Source organism: Ctenopharyngodon idella, chromosome 24 (assembly GCF_019924925.1).
Source record: "Ctenopharyngodon idella isolate HZGC_01 chromosome 24, HZGC01, whole genome shotgun sequence".
In the NCBI taxonomy this organism is placed as follows: domain Eukaryota; kingdom Metazoa; phylum Chordata; class Actinopteri; order Cypriniformes; family Xenocyprididae; genus Ctenopharyngodon; species Ctenopharyngodon idella.
Window position 1 is genome coordinate 17,823,743 of NC_067243.1, and position 19,436 is coordinate 17,843,178.

General features: G+C 35.8%; 1 protein-coding gene across 10 annotated transcripts in view; it reads right to left on the minus strand.

Moving 5' to 3' along the window:
• Positions 1–19,436, minus strand: part of cadps2 (Ca++-dependent secretion activator 2) — a 160,604-nt gene that overhangs the window by 49,508 nt on the left and 91,660 nt on the right. For all 10 annotated transcript variants that reach the window (XM_051884053.1, XM_051884052.1, XM_051884050.1 and 7 more), the window contains exons 9-12: positions 16,530–16,596; positions 15,865–15,973; positions 13,867–14,073; positions 9,605–9,741 (exon numbers count right to left, since the gene is read on the minus strand). In XM_051884053.1, coding sequence (XP_051740013.1) covers positions 9,605–9,741; positions 13,867–14,073; positions 15,865–15,973; positions 16,530–16,596 — 520 coding nt within the window. The remainder of the gene's footprint in view (positions 1–9,604; positions 9,742–13,866; positions 14,074–15,864; positions 15,974–16,529; positions 16,597–19,436) is intronic.

Sequence of the window (19,436 nt, forward strand, 5' to 3'; positions counted from 1 at the left end):
AACTACTTGAGGGTGAGCAAATGATAACAGAATTTTTATTTTTGGGTGAACTATCCCTTTAAGGTTGAACCACTGTAGTCACATGGACTATTTTAATGATGTCTTTACTACTTTTCTGGACCTTAAATGATGGTAATTACGTTGCTTTCTATGGGAGATAAAAAAAACCTCTTGGATTTCATAAAAAATATCTTAATTTGTGTTCCGAAGATGAACGAATGTCTTCTTTGGATTAATTGAATTAATTTTCATTTTTGGGTGAACTAACCCTTTAAGTTGTTTCTACATTAATTTGGAGAGTAACTGTGAAATTATTACAATATAAAAATATTAAAAACTTTAATAATTACAGAAAAATGTGCAATTAATTACTTTTTTAATCAATTGAAAGCACTAATATATATATATATATATATATATATATATATATATATATATATAGTTTAATATATACATTTCAATAATACTACCTCAAATATGCAAATTTTTCTCTGAGACTTGATATCCAGCTGTATATCTTGTACTGAGGTAAAAACATGTAGGGCTGCAACAAACGATTATTTTGATAATTGATTAATCTAACTATTATTGGAACGATTAATCGACTAATCATCGGTTATTTCACTGATTAATCAGTAGGCTTTGTTCGATTATTCCACTTAAGCAATTAGTTAAAATTTTGAGTTATACTGTACTTTAATGAGTAAACAAAACAAGGAAATCACTTCAGCTTCTGAAAGTGTATTTTTAATGATTTTCAAGCCAACTGAATAAACCAATCTCCTTCAGGTTTTCTTTCCTCCTCAGAAGTCATCAATAATCCAACTGTTACAATGACTGGTACTGTGTTTTTAAGTCTAGGAATTGTAATAATAACTTTTTAATAACAGTAAAAATATGTATATGTAATATTGTGCATTTTTTTGAAAAATGCCCCTCTCTAGATTTCATTTCAGTAAGTTGTACTGTATCTTTCAACATACTTTTTGATGTTCATTCATGTTTATTTTGTGCTGTAATAGCAGAGAGGAAGAGATAATAGGTTCACGTGCCGCTTGACCCGAGGTGCTACAGCGATCTGTCACACCATGTTAAAGAGCGTCAAAACCACATGCGTTGTTTAAATCCCGTAGTAAAATTGACAGAATTTAAAAGCTGAGACTTCGTTTTATATCAAAAGTAACCTGATCTGTCTCTGTCAGTGCGTTGTCTGTTTCCTCTTTGACCTGCTATGTATCTTTCACTGCGTGAGAAAATTTTATTGTCGACGTTGTCGATAATGTCGACTAATCGTTTCAGCCCTGAACATGAGTCACAACAATTTTTTAATAATTTAGAACAGCATGTCTTTTATTTGATTTGCTCACATCACGTACATCAGCATCATTCTTGCAGTAAAAAAAAAGCATATTATTAAGTGACTCAAAGTCAATTTGCACTTGCATTTAGTGAGTGTTTATTTTGGACTTTGAATATATGTTGCTTAATAAAGGCATAAAACATACACATGTTCTGTATCTGAAGGCCAAAAGCAACAAGTACCACAGTAAACAACGAAGAAAAAGTTTTTAAAATGCCGCTGACCCCAGCAAGACCTCCGAAGTCACGACATCCGTCAAACGTACGCCCGTACCTAGTTTCTCCTCGACAACACTGCTACGCTAATTGAACGTGAAGTGTCTAATTTCAGCACGCCTCTCATTTCACACCAAGACACACAAAAAAACCAAACCGCAGCGTGCGAGACAAGCTCTTCCAAAAAATATTGTTAAAAACACCCCGTCTATTTCCAACATTTAAACAAACGAGTGCAAGGTTAAGTGCAAACAATTAATTCATAGGCAGAAAAGTCACACATAATGCGGGCGGGTGGAGATCGCCGCGAGGCTCCTGTTGCATTCATTAGCTCATTCATCCCTCACATAATAACTAAATTAGGCATGAATCTTACAAACTTAATTAAGACGCCTTCTCTGAAGGAACGTTAGCAAATTAACACTTTGAGGGGGCCGCTCGCCCACGACGGTGCGGAGGGCCGTGAATCAGGAGAACTGCGATGTGTCTGAGACGTTCGCAGGAGACCGGCAGTCACGAGGGACCGCCACATACGGCACTGAGCAGCAGCCGAGATACCGAGACCCTCTGACCTTCCGTCAGGAGCAAAGACAGAAAGCTTCATTAAAGTGCAATGATGCACGATTCGAACAAAGATGATATGCGGTGTATTTTGAGATACATGCACTTGATAGCTCAATCTCTCTGTCACCTTATCTGCAACCTGTCCTTCTCTGTCTCTTCATCAAAAGGTCTGTCTGACCTACGCAAACCCGCTCCATTGCTATTTACATTACTCTAAATGGCGGTTAAGTGCTTATATTACAGCCAGGCGCCTTTTTAAACCCTTCAGTATTTACAGATACTATACGAATATGAATATGCGCATGGTGTGTTACACAAAGAGCATCCGATCTTGCAATCTCAAAGCAAGTTTCCCACAGTCATATGAATAAACTATCAACTTTGAGTAAAAATTGGCTTTGGTGAGTAAATAAACCAGAGTTACTCACCAGTTGGCCGGTAACTTTATAGACATACAAACCATCTAGTAAAGAAAACATCTGTCGAGTCCTCTAACAACTTCTACCTCTGTGGAAAATTTATCATTAGAAGTTTATCTAGGAGGTTTTATGTTTTTTCCAATATGTGTCCATGTGGTGACACATATGTGGAGTATTTAAAAAAAAAAAAAAAAATGGTGGAGAAACAATCGTCACTCAGAAACTGCTAGTAAATTTCACAAAGAACTGGCATGTAACATTGAATTAAACGTGAAATAATGCAGTAGAAAACTGAAATAGTATTTTCTTGTAAAACATACTCCAATAATCTGTTTTATTTACAACTTCGAAAAATATTTATTTACAGTGGAAGCATCTAAAACGAAAATATAAGGAACAAAAATCTCATTTTTGATGTATGACAATAACCCACAAAACATCACTTAACATGCAATAAAACTCAAAATAATTCCATTGTTATATGCTTAAAGCACAATAAAAATTATGTAAAATAAAATTTTATGACCACTAAAAAAAATAAAGTTTGGACCTATATATATATATATATATATATATATATATATATATATATATACACACACACATATTATTATCTGGCATCAACAGGGCTCAACAATAAATTGTAATTTGTAAAAATGTACTTAATTACAAACAAAAAAAACTCTTTATTTTTGCCATGGAAGAACATAAACCTAACCTGTTGTTGTTGTAGTAATTTGTTTTTTGGTTGTAAAGAAAATGTGTTTATTGAAAAATACATTAAAAATATTTTTGTAAAATAGTTTATTAGTTATAATAATTTTAAAATGCAAAATATTTTTTTATTTATTTTTTTTTTTTTTTTTGGAGCCAGTGGAAATATTGTCAGGACAAGTGCAAATCTTAACTTTTTTGCCTAACTGGGCCAGCAAAATAAAATAAAATAAATTAAATAAATAAGTAAATTTGAGGCCTGAGAAACCTCCCATCTTTCCACTTTTTCCCTTCAACTTTCTTCTTTGTCACAGTCCGTCTCTTCCCGTCTTGGTCAGATCTATTAATATTGCACCATTCAGGGCTGAGGCACGGTGGCCCAGCGCCGAGCCGAGTGCCACAAGATGTTCCACTCTGGCAAACAGATGGCCTGCTCGTGTCTTGGCTCCTACCGCTCAATTAACCACTAACGACCGACTGAGACGGCAGCAGCATCATCCTAACGAACACGGCCCAGTCTGGCTCTCCATGTCGGAGAAAAAAAGGAAAAAAATCACACACACAGAAGGAGACTGACGACAAACCTTGCTTGTGGACGACAAAACCAATTTAGTTTTTTGGCTTAATATATATTAAACAAGAAAAGTTTACTAAGAAAAACAAAAATAAGTTCTGTATGGTATAAACTGGATTTTGTAAAATTAATAAATGATGAAAAAAAGACATTTATTTTAATTTTTAATTTATTTTGAATGTATATGGTTTATGAATTTACTGTTGCCACAGAGTAAATAAATGCATACAGTAAATGGGTCAATGAAGTGACGGGTCTTTTTTTCTTTGTCCAAAGGCCTTAATAATAATAAAAAAACAAAGATATGACATCCAAAGTATGTAAGGTAGTACAACTAGATCTCTTTTATTGAATCCAAAAGGTTTGAATTATATTTTGCTACATATAAAGGTATTTGAAAGATTCTGAAGTGTCAAAAGGTCATTCGGTTTAACCATCCAAAGGCCAATACAGCCACTTCATTTGTGATTAAAATATCTTAAAATGTAATAAATGTATATTTTTTTTATTCTAGCATGATTTTATAACATCATATATCAACATTAAAATTATGTGTAGAAGTTGTCGCTTTGTTATGAGAAAGAATGTCCGGAAAAATGAATTTCATTGATGTCATTCAGAGTAACCAATATAAAGGGACCATTTTGGATCAAGTCATGCGGTCAATATCATGTGACAGGATGCGACATCATTCAGACACCTGCAAAAGACCACATGGTCATGAAGCAAATTAACTAACTCTCTCTTAACTATCTGAAAAATTCATGTTTTCTCTTGCTCATACGCATGTCCCGAAACATCAGGTCATTCGGTACAACCGCTATAAAACATGGAAAATGTTGTAATATTTTAAAAACTTGTACTAAATATAAAATGCTTGATTGTCCCTATTGCTAGATATCAGCCTGTTAGCATTGTTTGAAAATATCGTCATTCGGTATAACCAAAAGTGTCATTCGGTGAAACCGAAATGTTGGTTAAACCAAATGACTTTTTTGGTGACAAATTTTGTCCATCTTGTAAAAAAATGACAAAAGCAGTGTTAATTGATTATAAAAACCATATAATCTCATTGTAAACACTTAATAAAACTTTTTTTACACTTTTAAAAACCTTATTCGTCAATGACCCATATGTATTTGTTAATTTTTTATTTTTATTTTTTTTATATTCTAATTTATATAAAAATAGAAACGTTTGCACCGAAAACTATATGACAATGACTTAATTTAAATATTAGGGCAATTTCAGCACATTTAGCTCTCGACTAAACTAGTTTTTGCACTAAAATTCCATAACTTCAGAAAATGTGCACCTCAGACCTTTAAAAAACATTAATTCCCATATAATTGACAAACCAAACTAATAAGTCAACAGCCGCTCCTGCTGGATTTATACGGATCTTTTTTGTGGTCAAGGCCTGAATCACTTTATTTCCACCAGTAACTGACAGTAATAGAAAGCTTTTTATGGACCATCTATAGGCCATTATGGCTTGTTAATAAGGGCAAGCATGGAGGAGTGTGTCACAGGGAGAGTGTGTGATTATGGGATGGAGGGTGAAGGGGATGTGAGTAATTATATTAAGGTTGGAGCATGACTGGTCATCACTGTCCCTAATTTGAGGACACAATCACAGCTTGAACTTTTTGCTTGCAAAAATACACTTTTTTTTTTTTTTTTAGTCACTTCTGAGGATGCACGCACAGTCCAATGAATCCAGTGTTCACATTCCCTGTAGTTAAGAATAATAAAAAAAAATCCAAATATTGGTCTTTGAATCACCAACAGCTCACTGAACCTAATCCCTGTATCAAACGACAGCTGACTCAAAAAAAAAGTTGAGCCGTACAACAGCACCACTTATTGATTTTCCTAGAGGCTACATGTATTGATTGTGAGTTTTTCATAGTGAGCTTGAAATCTGTGACTTAAGGGCTAATATATAAGAGCACCCTTCAATCTGATGGTTAACTTGGTGGATATAGCAAACGATGACAAAATGAACGTGTTAAACGAGATAATGGTGTATGTGCATTTTTTTTTAATCGCGGTTAATTTTTTTGACAGCCCTAATACATATATGTGTGTGTATATATATATATATATATATATATATATATATATATCTATATATCAGACACAAATCAATTTGGTTTAGACAGCAAAAAACAACAGATTAAACAAATCAGATTAAAACTACATTTTTTGGACTGAATGTTAAAATCAGATGTCAAGTAGTTTTTTTGTAAATATGGAATGGCATAAAAATTGTTCTTACATTACTATTGCAACTGACACAGGTAAAAAGATATTGCCGAAACTGTCTGAACAAACGGATCAGATCCTAAAGATTGCAAAAGAACCTCATCTGAATCTAAAGATAGAGAGGACTGAATATGTTTTGAATAATATATAGTCTATAAGACACATTTTGTAGTCAATCATATAGTATGCATGTGGTCTACTGAAAAATCCGTTCCCCCTCCGTTCCTTTCCCTGAAAACAGCCCCACTCCCCCACAGATGTCACATCCCAGAAGGCATGGGAAAAGCAGCACATTCAGGTGGCTTTTGTGGCTCTCTTTTAGCTGAACACAGAAGTTTGAACAAAGGCTGGGGAGCCTTTACAAAGAGCCAAACGCAGACAGAGTCATTCAGAAGCTGAATGGATAACAGAAGGTGCTCACTCGGAGCAGGTACGGAGCGACAATGGGGACGTAAAGAGAGAGGGGAAAAAAACAAGTGAGAGCAAATGGTGAAAAATTAATATTTACATATAAATATACACACATGTACATATATACATATATATATATATATATATATATGAAAATAACAAATTTTAATTTGCACCATTGCCTGTGTTTGGTACCTCCACCCAACTTGCAGTCCATTGTGGACTATTTACCCGCATATGTTCCTAACGACTGTTCCAATTTCATCACACGCACACAGACATAAACATACTAACTCAGTCCCAGCAGGGATCTTTTATTCAAGGCAGTAAATGGAGGAGACAGGATGCAAGTGGATGGTTTTCCTATTTGGGTTGTATTGATTGGAAGTGTTTATCCCTGTCTTAACCGTGAGCCCTCACTCAGCCGGAGGGCTACATCCCTCCCCTCCAGTCATACAGTATAAACCCCTCCTCTATTATATTTTTACTGACACATCACACACTCACTTACGAGCAGGCGCAAATGGAATTGAAAGACTTTAAGCAAATTTTGAAGAGAGAAAATTTATTTAAAACGTTCCAATTTTAAACCAGAGAGAGCCAAATCAGCTCCCAAACAAATAATTCCTATGAATCAGTTCTTTTTTAGTAATACAGCACAACCAGTGAAGTCGAGACAATTCCTGAACGAATGATTCTTGCCAGTTCATTTAGTGAATCAAAACCACTCAAAACAACAAGTGTAGTCTGACTTTTGAACAAATGACTCTTATGAGCTGATACTTTTTAGTGAATTAAAACTATTCATCATTACCAGTGAAGTCCAAGCAATTCCTGAATGAATGATTCTTATATGCCGACTCGTTTTAGTGAATAAAAACCATTCAGCACAAACAGTGTAGTCCAACTCCCGACTCTTTATGAGTTGATTCTTTTTAGTGAATCAAAAACATACAGCGATACCCAATCAAATCTCGGAAGAAATGATTCTTACCAATAATTTCTTTTCAGTAATTCAAAACCAAATATTACTACCAATGTATTCCAACCAGTTCATAAACAAATTATTCTTAAGTTGGTTCATTTTAGCGAATCAAAATCATTCGGCACTACTATAGTCCAACTGATTGTAAAATTAATGATTCTTGAGTCAGTTCTTATTAGAGAATCAAAAACATACAAAACCAAAGTATGCCAACACCCAAACGAATTACTTGTATGAGCTGGTTCTTTTCAATCAATCAAAAACATACAGTGCAACCAATGTAGCCCAAACGATTCTTGAACAAATGAATCCTACAAATCAGTTCTTTTTAGAAAACAAATATCATACAGCGCAACCAATGTAGCCCAAACAATTCCTGAATGAATGATTCTTATAAGCCGGTTTGTTTTAGTGAATAAAAACCATTCAGCACAAACAGTGCAGTCCAACCCCCAAACGAATGACTCTGAGCCGATTCTTTTTAGTGAATCAAAAAACATACAGAGCTACCCAATCGAATCCCGGACAAATGATTCTTACCAATAAGTTCTTTTCAGTAATTCAAAAACCACACAGCACTACCAATGTATTCCAACCTGTTCCTGAACAAATTATTCTTAAGTTGGTTCATTTTTGCGAATCAAAACCATTCTGCGCTACTAGAGTAGTCCAACTGATTGCTAAATTAATGATTCTTGAGTCAGTTCTTATTACAGAATCAAAAACATACAAAACCAAAGTACGCCAACACCCAAACAAATTACTTTAGTGAATAAAAAACCATTAGCGTAACCAGTGTAGTAAAACCAATTCCCAAACAAATGATTCTTTTTTTTTTTCTTGGCCTTTTTGTGCTTTAGATGACAGGACAGTGGAGATTGACAGGAAAGCGCTGGATGGAGAGAGGACCTCAAAGGACCTCAAGTCGAGATTCGAACCCGGGTCGGCCAGAGGTGCATTTTCCAGTGAGCTAACCACTAGGCTATCATTGCCGACCAAATGAATGATTCTTAAAGGGTTAGTTCACCCAAAAATGAAAATTCTGTCATTTATTACTCACCATCATGCCGTTCCACACCGGTAAGACCTTCGTTAATCTTCAGAACACAAATTTAGATATTTTTGTTTAAATCTGATGGCTCCGTGAGGCCTACATAGGGAGCAATGACATTTCCTCTCTCAAGATCCATAAAGGTACTAAAAACATATTTAAATCAGTTCATGTGAGTACAGTGGTTCAATATTAATATTATACCTTTATGGATCTTGATAGAGGAAATGTCATTGCTCCCCATGTAGGCCTCACGGAGCCATCAGATTTCAACAAAAATATCCCAATTTGCGTTCTGAAGATTAATGAAGGTCTTACGGGTGTGGAACGGCATGAGGGTGAGTAATAAATGACATTATTTTCATTTTTGGGTGAACTAACCCTTTAAGAGTCAGTTCGTATTAGTAAATCAAAATCATACAGTGCAACCAATGCAGTACAACCGATTCCTAAACAAATCATTTTTTTAAAGAGTCAAACCCACATACAGCTTACATTTGTACATTTATGCTGCAAATTATATCATCACTTGCCAATTTTTCCCAAATATCTCTTTCTCAAGTACTACAAAAAAGGTAGCACTTTACAACAAGGTTCATTAGTTAACATTAGTTAACTACATTAGTTAACATGAACTAATAATGAACTGCACTTCTACAGCATTTATTAAGCATTTATTATTTGTTAATGTTAATTTCAACATTTACTAATACATTATTAAAATCTTGTTAACATTAATGCACTGTGTGAACTAACATGAACAAACAATGAACAACTGTATTTTCAGTAACTGACGTTAATGAAGATTAGTAAATACAGTAACAAATGTATTGCTCATGGTTAGTTCATGTTATATAATACATTAACTAATGTTTAACTAATGAACCTTATTGTAAAGTGTAAACTTTAGGAACCATAAAGGAACCAGAATTCTTCAGCGGACTCACTAGCTACCTGAATAAAGACACATCATATCATATGTGTGATTATCAAATAACAACACCTCTTCACAACACACAGATTTGTGCTTTCTCTCGGCTCACCAGGCAGGAAAAGGAGTCGTTCATGCGATGTGTGAGCGTGTGTTTCTGCAGGACGATGAACAGGCTGGTGTGGTCGAAGTTGCAGGGCATGGCAGAGATGAGCTCCTCTACTCCCTGTCTCTGAGTCTTCTCCAGACCTGCGCCAGAAACACACACAGTCAGAAGTCTGGCACGCGCTGGCATAAAGGACCGTTTTGTGCTGTGAATCTCATCCCCACTATGAGAGATGGCCAGTTAATGCCCGTTCATACTGTAAATACATGAAGACTTTCATTAAAGGCAAAGGGAAAAAAACATTAGCATATTAATCAAATTAATCTTTGATAGCATGCCCAGCTTCAGATAAAAGGGTAAATGTATATTTTAAACAATTTTATATGTACTACTATTCACTGTAGCGGCACGGAAGTGTGGTTCACACCTTGAAACGCTGTGTAAAAGACCAAAATCTGTGTTTGGTTACACAGTCTCCATCTTCGTACACAGCCCGAGTGTTTGTATTTCACCTCTTTTGGCCAAAGCTACGCTGTGAAACTCAGTTTTCCACATTTCAGCTGCAAAAACTGGCAGGCGCTCTGAAACGTTAGGGGAGCGTGGCTGTAAACTGCTGTAAAATATTAGCACTTTGTCCACATGCCCACATAAATATCGGCAACAAAGTGCTCTAATTTATCAATCGAACACCTCTCGCATTCAAACCAGCATTCAGCCTTTTAAAATAAAGGGCAGATCCAGCTAAAAAACACTCGGTGCCCTTCGCTAAGCTACGACGGGCTGAATGTCCTGATCTTTAGCGCATTAAACGTTTAAAAAGTTGTCCGGGTGATGTGTTGAAACAGCATATAAACAATAATGTGTGACTCCCGAGCACTTAAAGCAATTTCTTCGGTGGCTGGTGAAGACAGGTGAGTTGTATAAAAGTGATGTCACTCGTTCTGATTGAGTCTCGACCTTGAGTAAAAGGAGCGCACCTTTGTGAGAGCGCTGTAATTAGGACGAACACGGGCGCACGTTCGCTGACGGTCTCTCCTGTACACATTCAGACTTCCTGACACGAGAACCGAGCGGATGGGCGAAGAGGAACGGGAGGGAAATTGAATGCGGGAGGGAAAAAAAAAAATGCCGACACGTTGGGCATGATGCATAGGAGGCCGAGGGGTCAGGGCAAGTCAGAGAAAGAGGGAGAGGAAAGAAAGACGCAAGGCAGAAAAAGCAGGAGAAAGCACTAAAAGTGTGCCCAAGTTCATTTCCAGTCCTTTCATAAACGTCCTCAAAATGGGCTAATGGGAGGTCTGTGAAAAGCCTAACACTCGCTGGCAGCGTTTTGAGAGCCCACATGTGCGGAGCGAGGGCCTTCGCTTCTCAAGGACCACAAAAGACCAAGGCTTTTGAGACACATCTCCTGACGCCTCCATGGCCAGCGGCACCTTCTTGAGACGAGCATTAGTGATTGCTTTTATTAACGCTGCCATTTCTGGCATGCCAACGACTTCATATTGATGGGGAAAAGCCCTGTATGTGCCTGGAAGCAGTGTGGGCATTTGTTGGTTCCCCCCAAAACATCACTTGTTGGGTGAGCAGAAGTACGATCTCCGATCGACAAGAGTCAGCCCATTGTCTGTCTTTTTAATTCGATGTAGGTCATTTTACGTTCATTACATCGAGAAAGGGATTGAAAAGAGACAAAAGGAGATAAAGAGGAGCGAGGCGTGGTATTGATTCATGTTGCGAGTCTGACGGATTGGGTTTGACAGGAGCAGCACATTGATCCGTGTCAACTTTAAAGGGATAGTTCACCCAAAAATGAAAATTATCCCATGATTTACTCACCCTCAAGCCATCCTAGGTGTATATGACTATCTTCTTTCAGACGAACACAATTGGGGATATATTTAAAAATATCCTGGCTCTTCCAAGCTTTATAATGGTAGTGAAAGGGGGGGGGGCAGGTTTTGAAACCCAAAAAAATTCATCCATCCATTATAAAAAATAATCCATAGGGCTCCAGGGGGTTAATAAATGGCTTCTGAAGCGAAGCGATGTGTTTTTGTAAGAAAAATATCCATATTTAAAACTTTATAAATTCAAATAACTAGCTTCCGGAAGTCGACAACCTCTCTGACGCGATGTATGATGCAGGATGTAGGAGTACCATAAGCTTAGACGCCTCTCGCGGTTCAAACAAATAGGGCTGTGCAACAAACTCAAGCTCCTCTTCGCTTATATCGAAATCCTCCGACATTTGTCTTTAAAAATGATAGTTTTAGACTTCTAATTTGTGACTGGTGTTGTTTTGCTCTATCCTCTGCGCTTCCACGTTTGTCATTAGGTCATGAGTCAGAAGTCACTCTTCTGCCAGAAATCGATGCGTACGGCCTTCTGCCGGAAGCTAGTTATTATAGTTAATGAAGTTTTATGGATATTTTTCTTACAAAAACCCATCGCTTCACTTCACGGCCTTTATTAACCCCCTGGAGCTGTATGGATTACTTTTATGATGGATGGATGCATATTTTTTGTCTTCAAAATCTGGCCCCCCCTTCACTACCATTATAAAGCTTGGAGCAGCAAGGATATTTTTAAATATATCTCCGACTGTGTTCGTCTGGAAGAAGATAGTCATATACACCTAGGATGGCCTAAACCATGAGATAGTTTTCATTTTTGGGTGAACTATCCCTTTAAGTTACCACTTTTGTCCATGGACAAGTGGACAGAGTCAGAGTGGAGGGGGTGCGTCGTCTTTAATCCAGCTGAAGGGGTCGGGAACGCGCCTCGTGTGCTTCCAGGTCCAGGAGAAGCAGGCGGTCACGCCAGCAGTCACATCCATCTGACATATCTTGACAAGGCGGACGGAGCTTTATGACAGGTATCAACACAACGGCGGGGGCGATATCGCAGGTACGGCCTGGCGGGTCGCTTCAAGTGAAACCAGCCAGAGTTGGAAAGACTAATGAAGCAGGACAGGACATTGGTGTTCACACGCTCGGATATGAAACCCGAGCCTCTGACGAAAAACACAGATCTGTCTATGAGAGGACGCCGGTCACTGTTGAGTATAAAGCAGAGAGACAGCTCAGAGCTGAGATCTGTGCGAATCAATCAATGATAGGAAGTCCAATGTCAGGCTGAGTTAATAACTTCACCGACTCGTGAAGCGAAACGTGGTGGATTTTGTTAACAGCCATCAAATGGGTCTGGATTTTTGGGTTTTAGGTGAATTTGTTGGATTCATTTAGTGGAATTTTTAAAAAATTTGTTTTCAATACACAATCAAATTCAATCTGTAAGAAGTATTTCTGAAAGAATGCATGACCTTTTAATTGGCCGAATGCCGCGGTTATCAGTGGCTTCAATGGTATTCGCATTGTAAGAACAGATAATTATGCTGTTTTCGTGATCCGACAGGCACTGAGGAGCTTCTCCATGCTCTTTCCATGTTCTTTGTCATAGAATTCGCCATCATTCGAGGTGCCTTTCGCATTGAATCTCAGAGGCATGAAAAGATGCATCGAAAAATGTCTGCGTATGAGGTCCAGTAAGACAAGAGAAACGAGACCTTGAAAAACGGTTTATGAAAGTCAATGGTGGCGCTTGCAAGCATAGAGCCACTTTATGAAGTCGAGTGCTGACGCAGGCTTCAGGAAGACATTATTCATAACTCAAAGCCATTTATAATCATCATTGGTGCTCATTAAAAAAGATGCTTTATAGGTATTTCATAAATATGACCAGACGAGATTGTATTTCTTAATCTAAATGCTAGTTTTAAGGCATGTTCCTTAGCACTTAGATAAGGTTCTGCTCTAAATGAATGCCCTGTAGCTCTCAGAGCGGTTCTTCAGGAGAGATAATGATATAAACCTCATTCGGCTCACTCTCTGTTTGTTGAAAGTGAGCAAACTGTAGCATTTCAGTTGTGTAAAGGTTCCTCCTTTCACTCAGCAGCAGTGTTTGGGTTATTCAAGCCCCCCGCTGACATTTGTTTAGACTGTGTCTGTGCTGCGGCCCAATGGATCGATGGCTGGCCACCACAACCTCCAATTTCAAAGTCCATTCAGGAGGGGAACGCTGAAGGTGGCGGAAAAAGAGCCCACTTTCTCTTCATTTTGACACCTTTGTTTAGCAACCTTTGAAGGTTTTAAATTTGAGCTTTAAAAAAAATGTTGACTTGTTTCTGAAATCAAGCAGAACACAATACATTGCAATGTCATTCAAATCATAGATCATAGTATCTAAGAGATGGATAAAAGATCACGTACTGAGTAAGGACACAGGGGCATCTTTTTGGGCGTTTCCTCCTCTGCAGTTCTGCTGGTTCTGGGCGGGCGCTACTGGTTTGTAGGATTGGCCTGTGGCGCGGTACATGGCCTGGACCCAAAGAGCGCGGTCCTGATCGTCACTGCTGGCGAATACCACCAGATCACCTTCTCGAACAGCGCTGAAGAACGCTCTGCCTCCCTGAAGACCTGCAGAAGTTGTTGCAAATTGATCCGTATCAGTCAATGTGCATCTACTGCACACAAAATGACTTAATTGATGCTGATCTCAAAGTAAAACTGCTTAATACTCTGATGTAAAAAAAAAAGAAAATAATAATAAATAATAAACAACATGTCATAAGTCACAGGGGTATATTTGTAGCAATAGCCAACAAAATATTGTATGGGTCAAAATTATCGATTGTTCTTTTATGCCAAAATTCATTAGGATATTAAGTAAAGATCATGTTCCATGAAGATATTTAGTAAATTTCCTAAGGTAAATATATCAAAAATGTAATTTTGTTAGTGGATATGCATTGCTAAGGACTTCATTTGGTCAACTTTAAAGGCAATTTTCTCAATATTTTGATTTTTTTGCACACTCAGATTTCAGATTTTCAAATAGTTGTATCTCGGACAAAGCTTATTTATTCAGCTTTCAGACGTTGTATCAATCTCAATTTCAAAAAAATTGACCCTTGTGATTGGTTTTGTGGTCCATGGTCACAACATAAATTAAAATGTTTTTTACCTTTTATACAGAATACCATGTAAAACATCTCAGTTATTTAGCCATAACTGTCACACATAAGAAAGAATAGACTGCTGTTGAGATAAATGCCTTAAAATTTATAAAATAAGATTATAAATATAAAATACATTATTTTATATTATAAATATTCAATATAAAGTATGTTATAAATATCTATAATATTTTTATTGATATTTGTAAAATATATAAACATAAGCTTATAAATATAAAATCTAAATGAAAATATATTGATAATTTACAACATATTACACTATTGATATTTATAATATAATTTATATTTTTACATATAGATATCTATACATTTTTATTTATGTTTGTAAAATATATGACCATAAGCTTATAAATATAAAATCTAAATAAAAATATATTGATAATTTACAACATATTACACTAGATATTTATAATATGTTTTTACATATAAATTATAAAATTTTAAAATCATTTTAAAGCATGTCAACTTATTATGAACAGTATTATTATTAAAAAACAATATTCCGAATCTATAAATGCTGTTTCCCTCTTATTTCGTTTCTCCCCCTTATATGTGACCCTGGACCACAAAACCAGTCATAAGGGTCAATTTTTTGAAATTGATATTTATACAGTACATTATCTGAAAGCTGAATAAATAAGCTTTCCATTGATGTTTGTTAGGATAGGACAATATTTGATACAACTATTAAAAGCCACGAGCCGAGATACAACTATTTGAAAATCTGGAATCTTAAAATCTGGAATCTGGGGGTGCAAAAAAAAAATCAAAATATTGAGAAAATTGCCTTTAAAGTTGTTCAAATGAAGTCCTGAGCAACGCATATCCCCTCACAAAAATAATTTTTTATATATTCATGGTAGGAAATTTCCAAAATATCTTCATGGAACATGATCTTTACTTAATATCCTAATGATTTTTAGCATAAAAGAAAAATCGATAATTTTGATCCATACAATGTATTGTTGGCTATTGCTACAAATATACCCATGTGACTTAAGACTGGTTTTGTGGTCCAGGGTCACATATTAGATTCTGGTTTTCCTAAATAACTCATACCCACATCATTTAAACTCATGATGTGCGTCTCTTTCAAATGCAAAATTGAAATGTAAGAAACAGGTCACTGAAATGTATTATAACCATCCAATTTTGAAATAAGATCTAAATGCACACAGAAGCATTTGATTGAGTTACTAAATAACTGGTTAGTGTCGAAGCGTGACTGTACCTGGCTGTGGATCGGAGTAATCTACCGTATATCCGTCCAACTGCATCAGCTCATGCGGCTCTGACTTCTTCTCCCGGTAACTGCACATGGCAAATGTGTACTGACTCACCTGAACAACAGAAGAGACGGAGGAAATCATTTTAACGCTTTTGTCCTAAATTTTAACAAAAACAAAAATCCTATATTTGTGTGCTACACATTAAAATAGCTTAAAAAATGTAGTTTTGTGTAAATTATCTTCAAAGAGACAAAGAGAGCTGTTTTAACACCAAATGAATTTTTACATTTTTCTGGTATTTTTCAACTGTGGTATTTTAATCAAATTTACTAACTTTGATTAAATTCTATGACCGGTCAGCAATATTTCTCTCTTTTTGTGTGCGTACATCAAGCTAAACAAGAGAAGCTGATGACTCAAATGAAACCAGTTCGCTCTTTTTACTTGCATTACTATCAAATTACAAATCATACCTTAAAACAGTTTTTTCTCTCTCTTGTAAACAACAGAAATTTCTTAACCACCTCAGGAAGACGATGGTTGTGTATGATAGTGAATTTAGCTTATTTTTTGATTAAACTCAAATAAACCATAAGAAATGTGTTCGTTTTTTTGCAACAAATGAATTAAATTGAAATATAAAGCTGTAATTAGGACGTCTGCCCACCTGAACAAGCACAAAATATCTCCTTTTCCATCTCTTCCAGACTCTCTGGCCTAAGGCGTAAAGATACCTACAGAGAAAAACACATTATGATGAGTGTCATGGATTGATCGAATCTTCAGCAGAAACTTGATTTATTTATTTTTTTGGTTTATGGACATGAAGAAAAAATAATCATGTTAAAATAAAACTCATATAGGAAGTTTAGTTGCTGTCAGGTTTTAGCCATTCATTAATTCCCAAAAGACTGAATTCATGTTCACTCGATGACAGAGAAACGTAGGTTATTGATTAACACACATTCTTAGAAATATAACAAAAAAAAAGAAGGACGTGTGCAGAAATATGGGTGAGATGAAATCAATTCTTCATAAACGGACACATAGGGCCTGTGGGGGAAAGAAAGCTCCAGTCAAGGTTGAGGGAGCAATGAGTGCATGGAAGCGGGCCAATCTGGGTTAACATGTGGCAGAGGTAATCATCCACTTGTGAAAGTGATTTTCAGCTCACTCTCCGACACCTTTCTGATACACATGATCCCATTTAGACGGCAACAATGGCTGGCTAACGGCGGGCAGGACGACCTCCGGGTGAACGGGCGCGCCGCGGGCACTTTCCAGCCGACTTCGCTCACTCTGCGGCGGATGAATAATAATATTAATCTTCTAAAAACAACATTTGTTCGATAATAATGAAAGAGTTCATGATTTCCTGTCAGTAGTGTAGCTAAGAACCAGTCAGAGGGAGGAAAAGAGCTGCAATAATACGTTTGACATGATTAGTTCGGACTATTTAATTTCACGCCTCGAGAAATTAATATGATATGCTCGTATTATAAATTATAATAGCATAAAAGACAACACTGGCTAAATAAAACCACTTTAATTACCTGAAATGAGTCAGACTACTTTCAAATATACGCCTAGAAAGTGCTCAAATTGTTTGTCTAAAAACTTTATTTAAATCGCCACATCCTGTTCTCAGGCTCCACTCAACATCCGGGAAAAGTCAATAAGTTTATCACAAATAAATTATATAACGCCCGTTATGATACTGTATTGAGCTTTTAAACATAGTACAACTGTTAAACTCATAATTTATGTCAGTATGACTGTAAAAAGTTAGATTAAACGTATCACAATAAGAAAGCGTCATTAGATGTTATTACAACGGTAGCAGTGCCCCCATGTGGTTGAACGGCGGTATTGCAGATAAACTGAACTTCTCTATGGTGTAAAAGCATTAGTAAACAAATTAGCATAATATACATTTAAAAAAAAACTGATTTGCATAGAAATTATTTCTTGTAGCAATCAGAACATTGTTTCCTGGTTCTTAAACAAGTGTTGTTATTGTGAACTGAAATAAAAATAAATTAAAAATGAACAGAAATATAAAAAAAATGAATAAAAATGGCCATAAAACCGAAATTAAAATGTGTTAATTCAGAATATTAATAAATATGTTATGTAAATAATATTGTCTTATTAAACTCCCTTTATTTTTCTGTCTTAGCAATAGGTAGTATAAAACATCGCATGCGATAACAAATCCATGAGTCATAAATGCAATGTGCGGTTGTAACCTAAAGGTGAGGTTAAAGGAGATTTCACGAGAGAAAAATGTGAATGTGTAAAAAGGGCTTTAATGTGTGCCCTGGCCCTCGAACGAACAAGGGCAAAGATGGTTTTAAAGGGATACAAAAAGAAGTAAAAAGGAGCATGGGGGAGAAAGCGCGCGCCAGTGAGCGTAAGTGAGACAGAGACAGACTGATCAGACTAGAGCTGGCAGCTCGCTCTCTCTCAGGGCCACGGTTGGGGTCACTCCACAAAACTGAATGCCTCCCAATTCTTCAGTCGCTCTGCTGATAAACAGATGGCTTCCTTTAATGGGGTGCACTCAACCTGAAAATCTCCCCGCCGATCCCACTCCCTCTCTTCACATGCACTGGGACAGTCATCAGGTGTTTGTTTTGGTGGATGTGTGTGGGTATATGGGTAATTGGACAAAACCTAAGAGTGAAATGGTATGATTTTGGTCTTACGAATCTCAAAAGAGGATCATAGGACCTGTTGAAGAAATCAGATATCTGTCTAACAGCAAATAATATGAACTTTGCTGTTTAGGTAGGTAAAAAAAGTATATTTAAAAAACACTTATAAACAAATTATTCATTTAATATTTTAATTAATTTTTAATGTTTTATTTATTTATTTATTTTTGGTTTACTTAGGTTTAATGCTACCAAATTTATATTTAATGTATTTTAATGTAGCTATTTATGTGGATGATTATTATTTAATTTGTAATCTGTTGTACTTTTGTTGCTTTTATAAAATACCAAATCTATATTCTTGACCAGAAAAAGAACAATGAATTCATTTTATAATGTTTTCTTTCATTTTTTTTTGTTTGTTCACTTAGGTTTAATGTTGCCAAATATTTTATTATTTAATGTTTTTTTTAATGTAGCTATTTATTTGAATATTCATTATTTATTTTTTAATTTAAAATCTGTGGTTTTCCTCCCTTGTAATGCTGCTGCTTTTATAAATACCTATATATATATATATATGTCGGTTTTTCCTTCTTTGTATTTCCGTTGCTTTTAAAAATACCAAAATCTGAATTCTTGACCAGCAAATTAAAAATAAATTAAATTTTGAAATATTTTCTTTTAATTTTTTGTTTACTTCACTGTAAAAAAAAATATATATATATATATATTTTTTCCTGATTTATCATCACATTTTTTCTTCTGTCAAATCAACTTAGATAATTAATGTGGTTCAGATAACATAATATTTTGAGTTTCTGTTGATTAAACCAATCGCATTCATTGTATTAACTCAAATTTTTAACTTCAGTGAACTCAAAATTAAGGCAATCGGGTAACTTACTTTAAGTTTA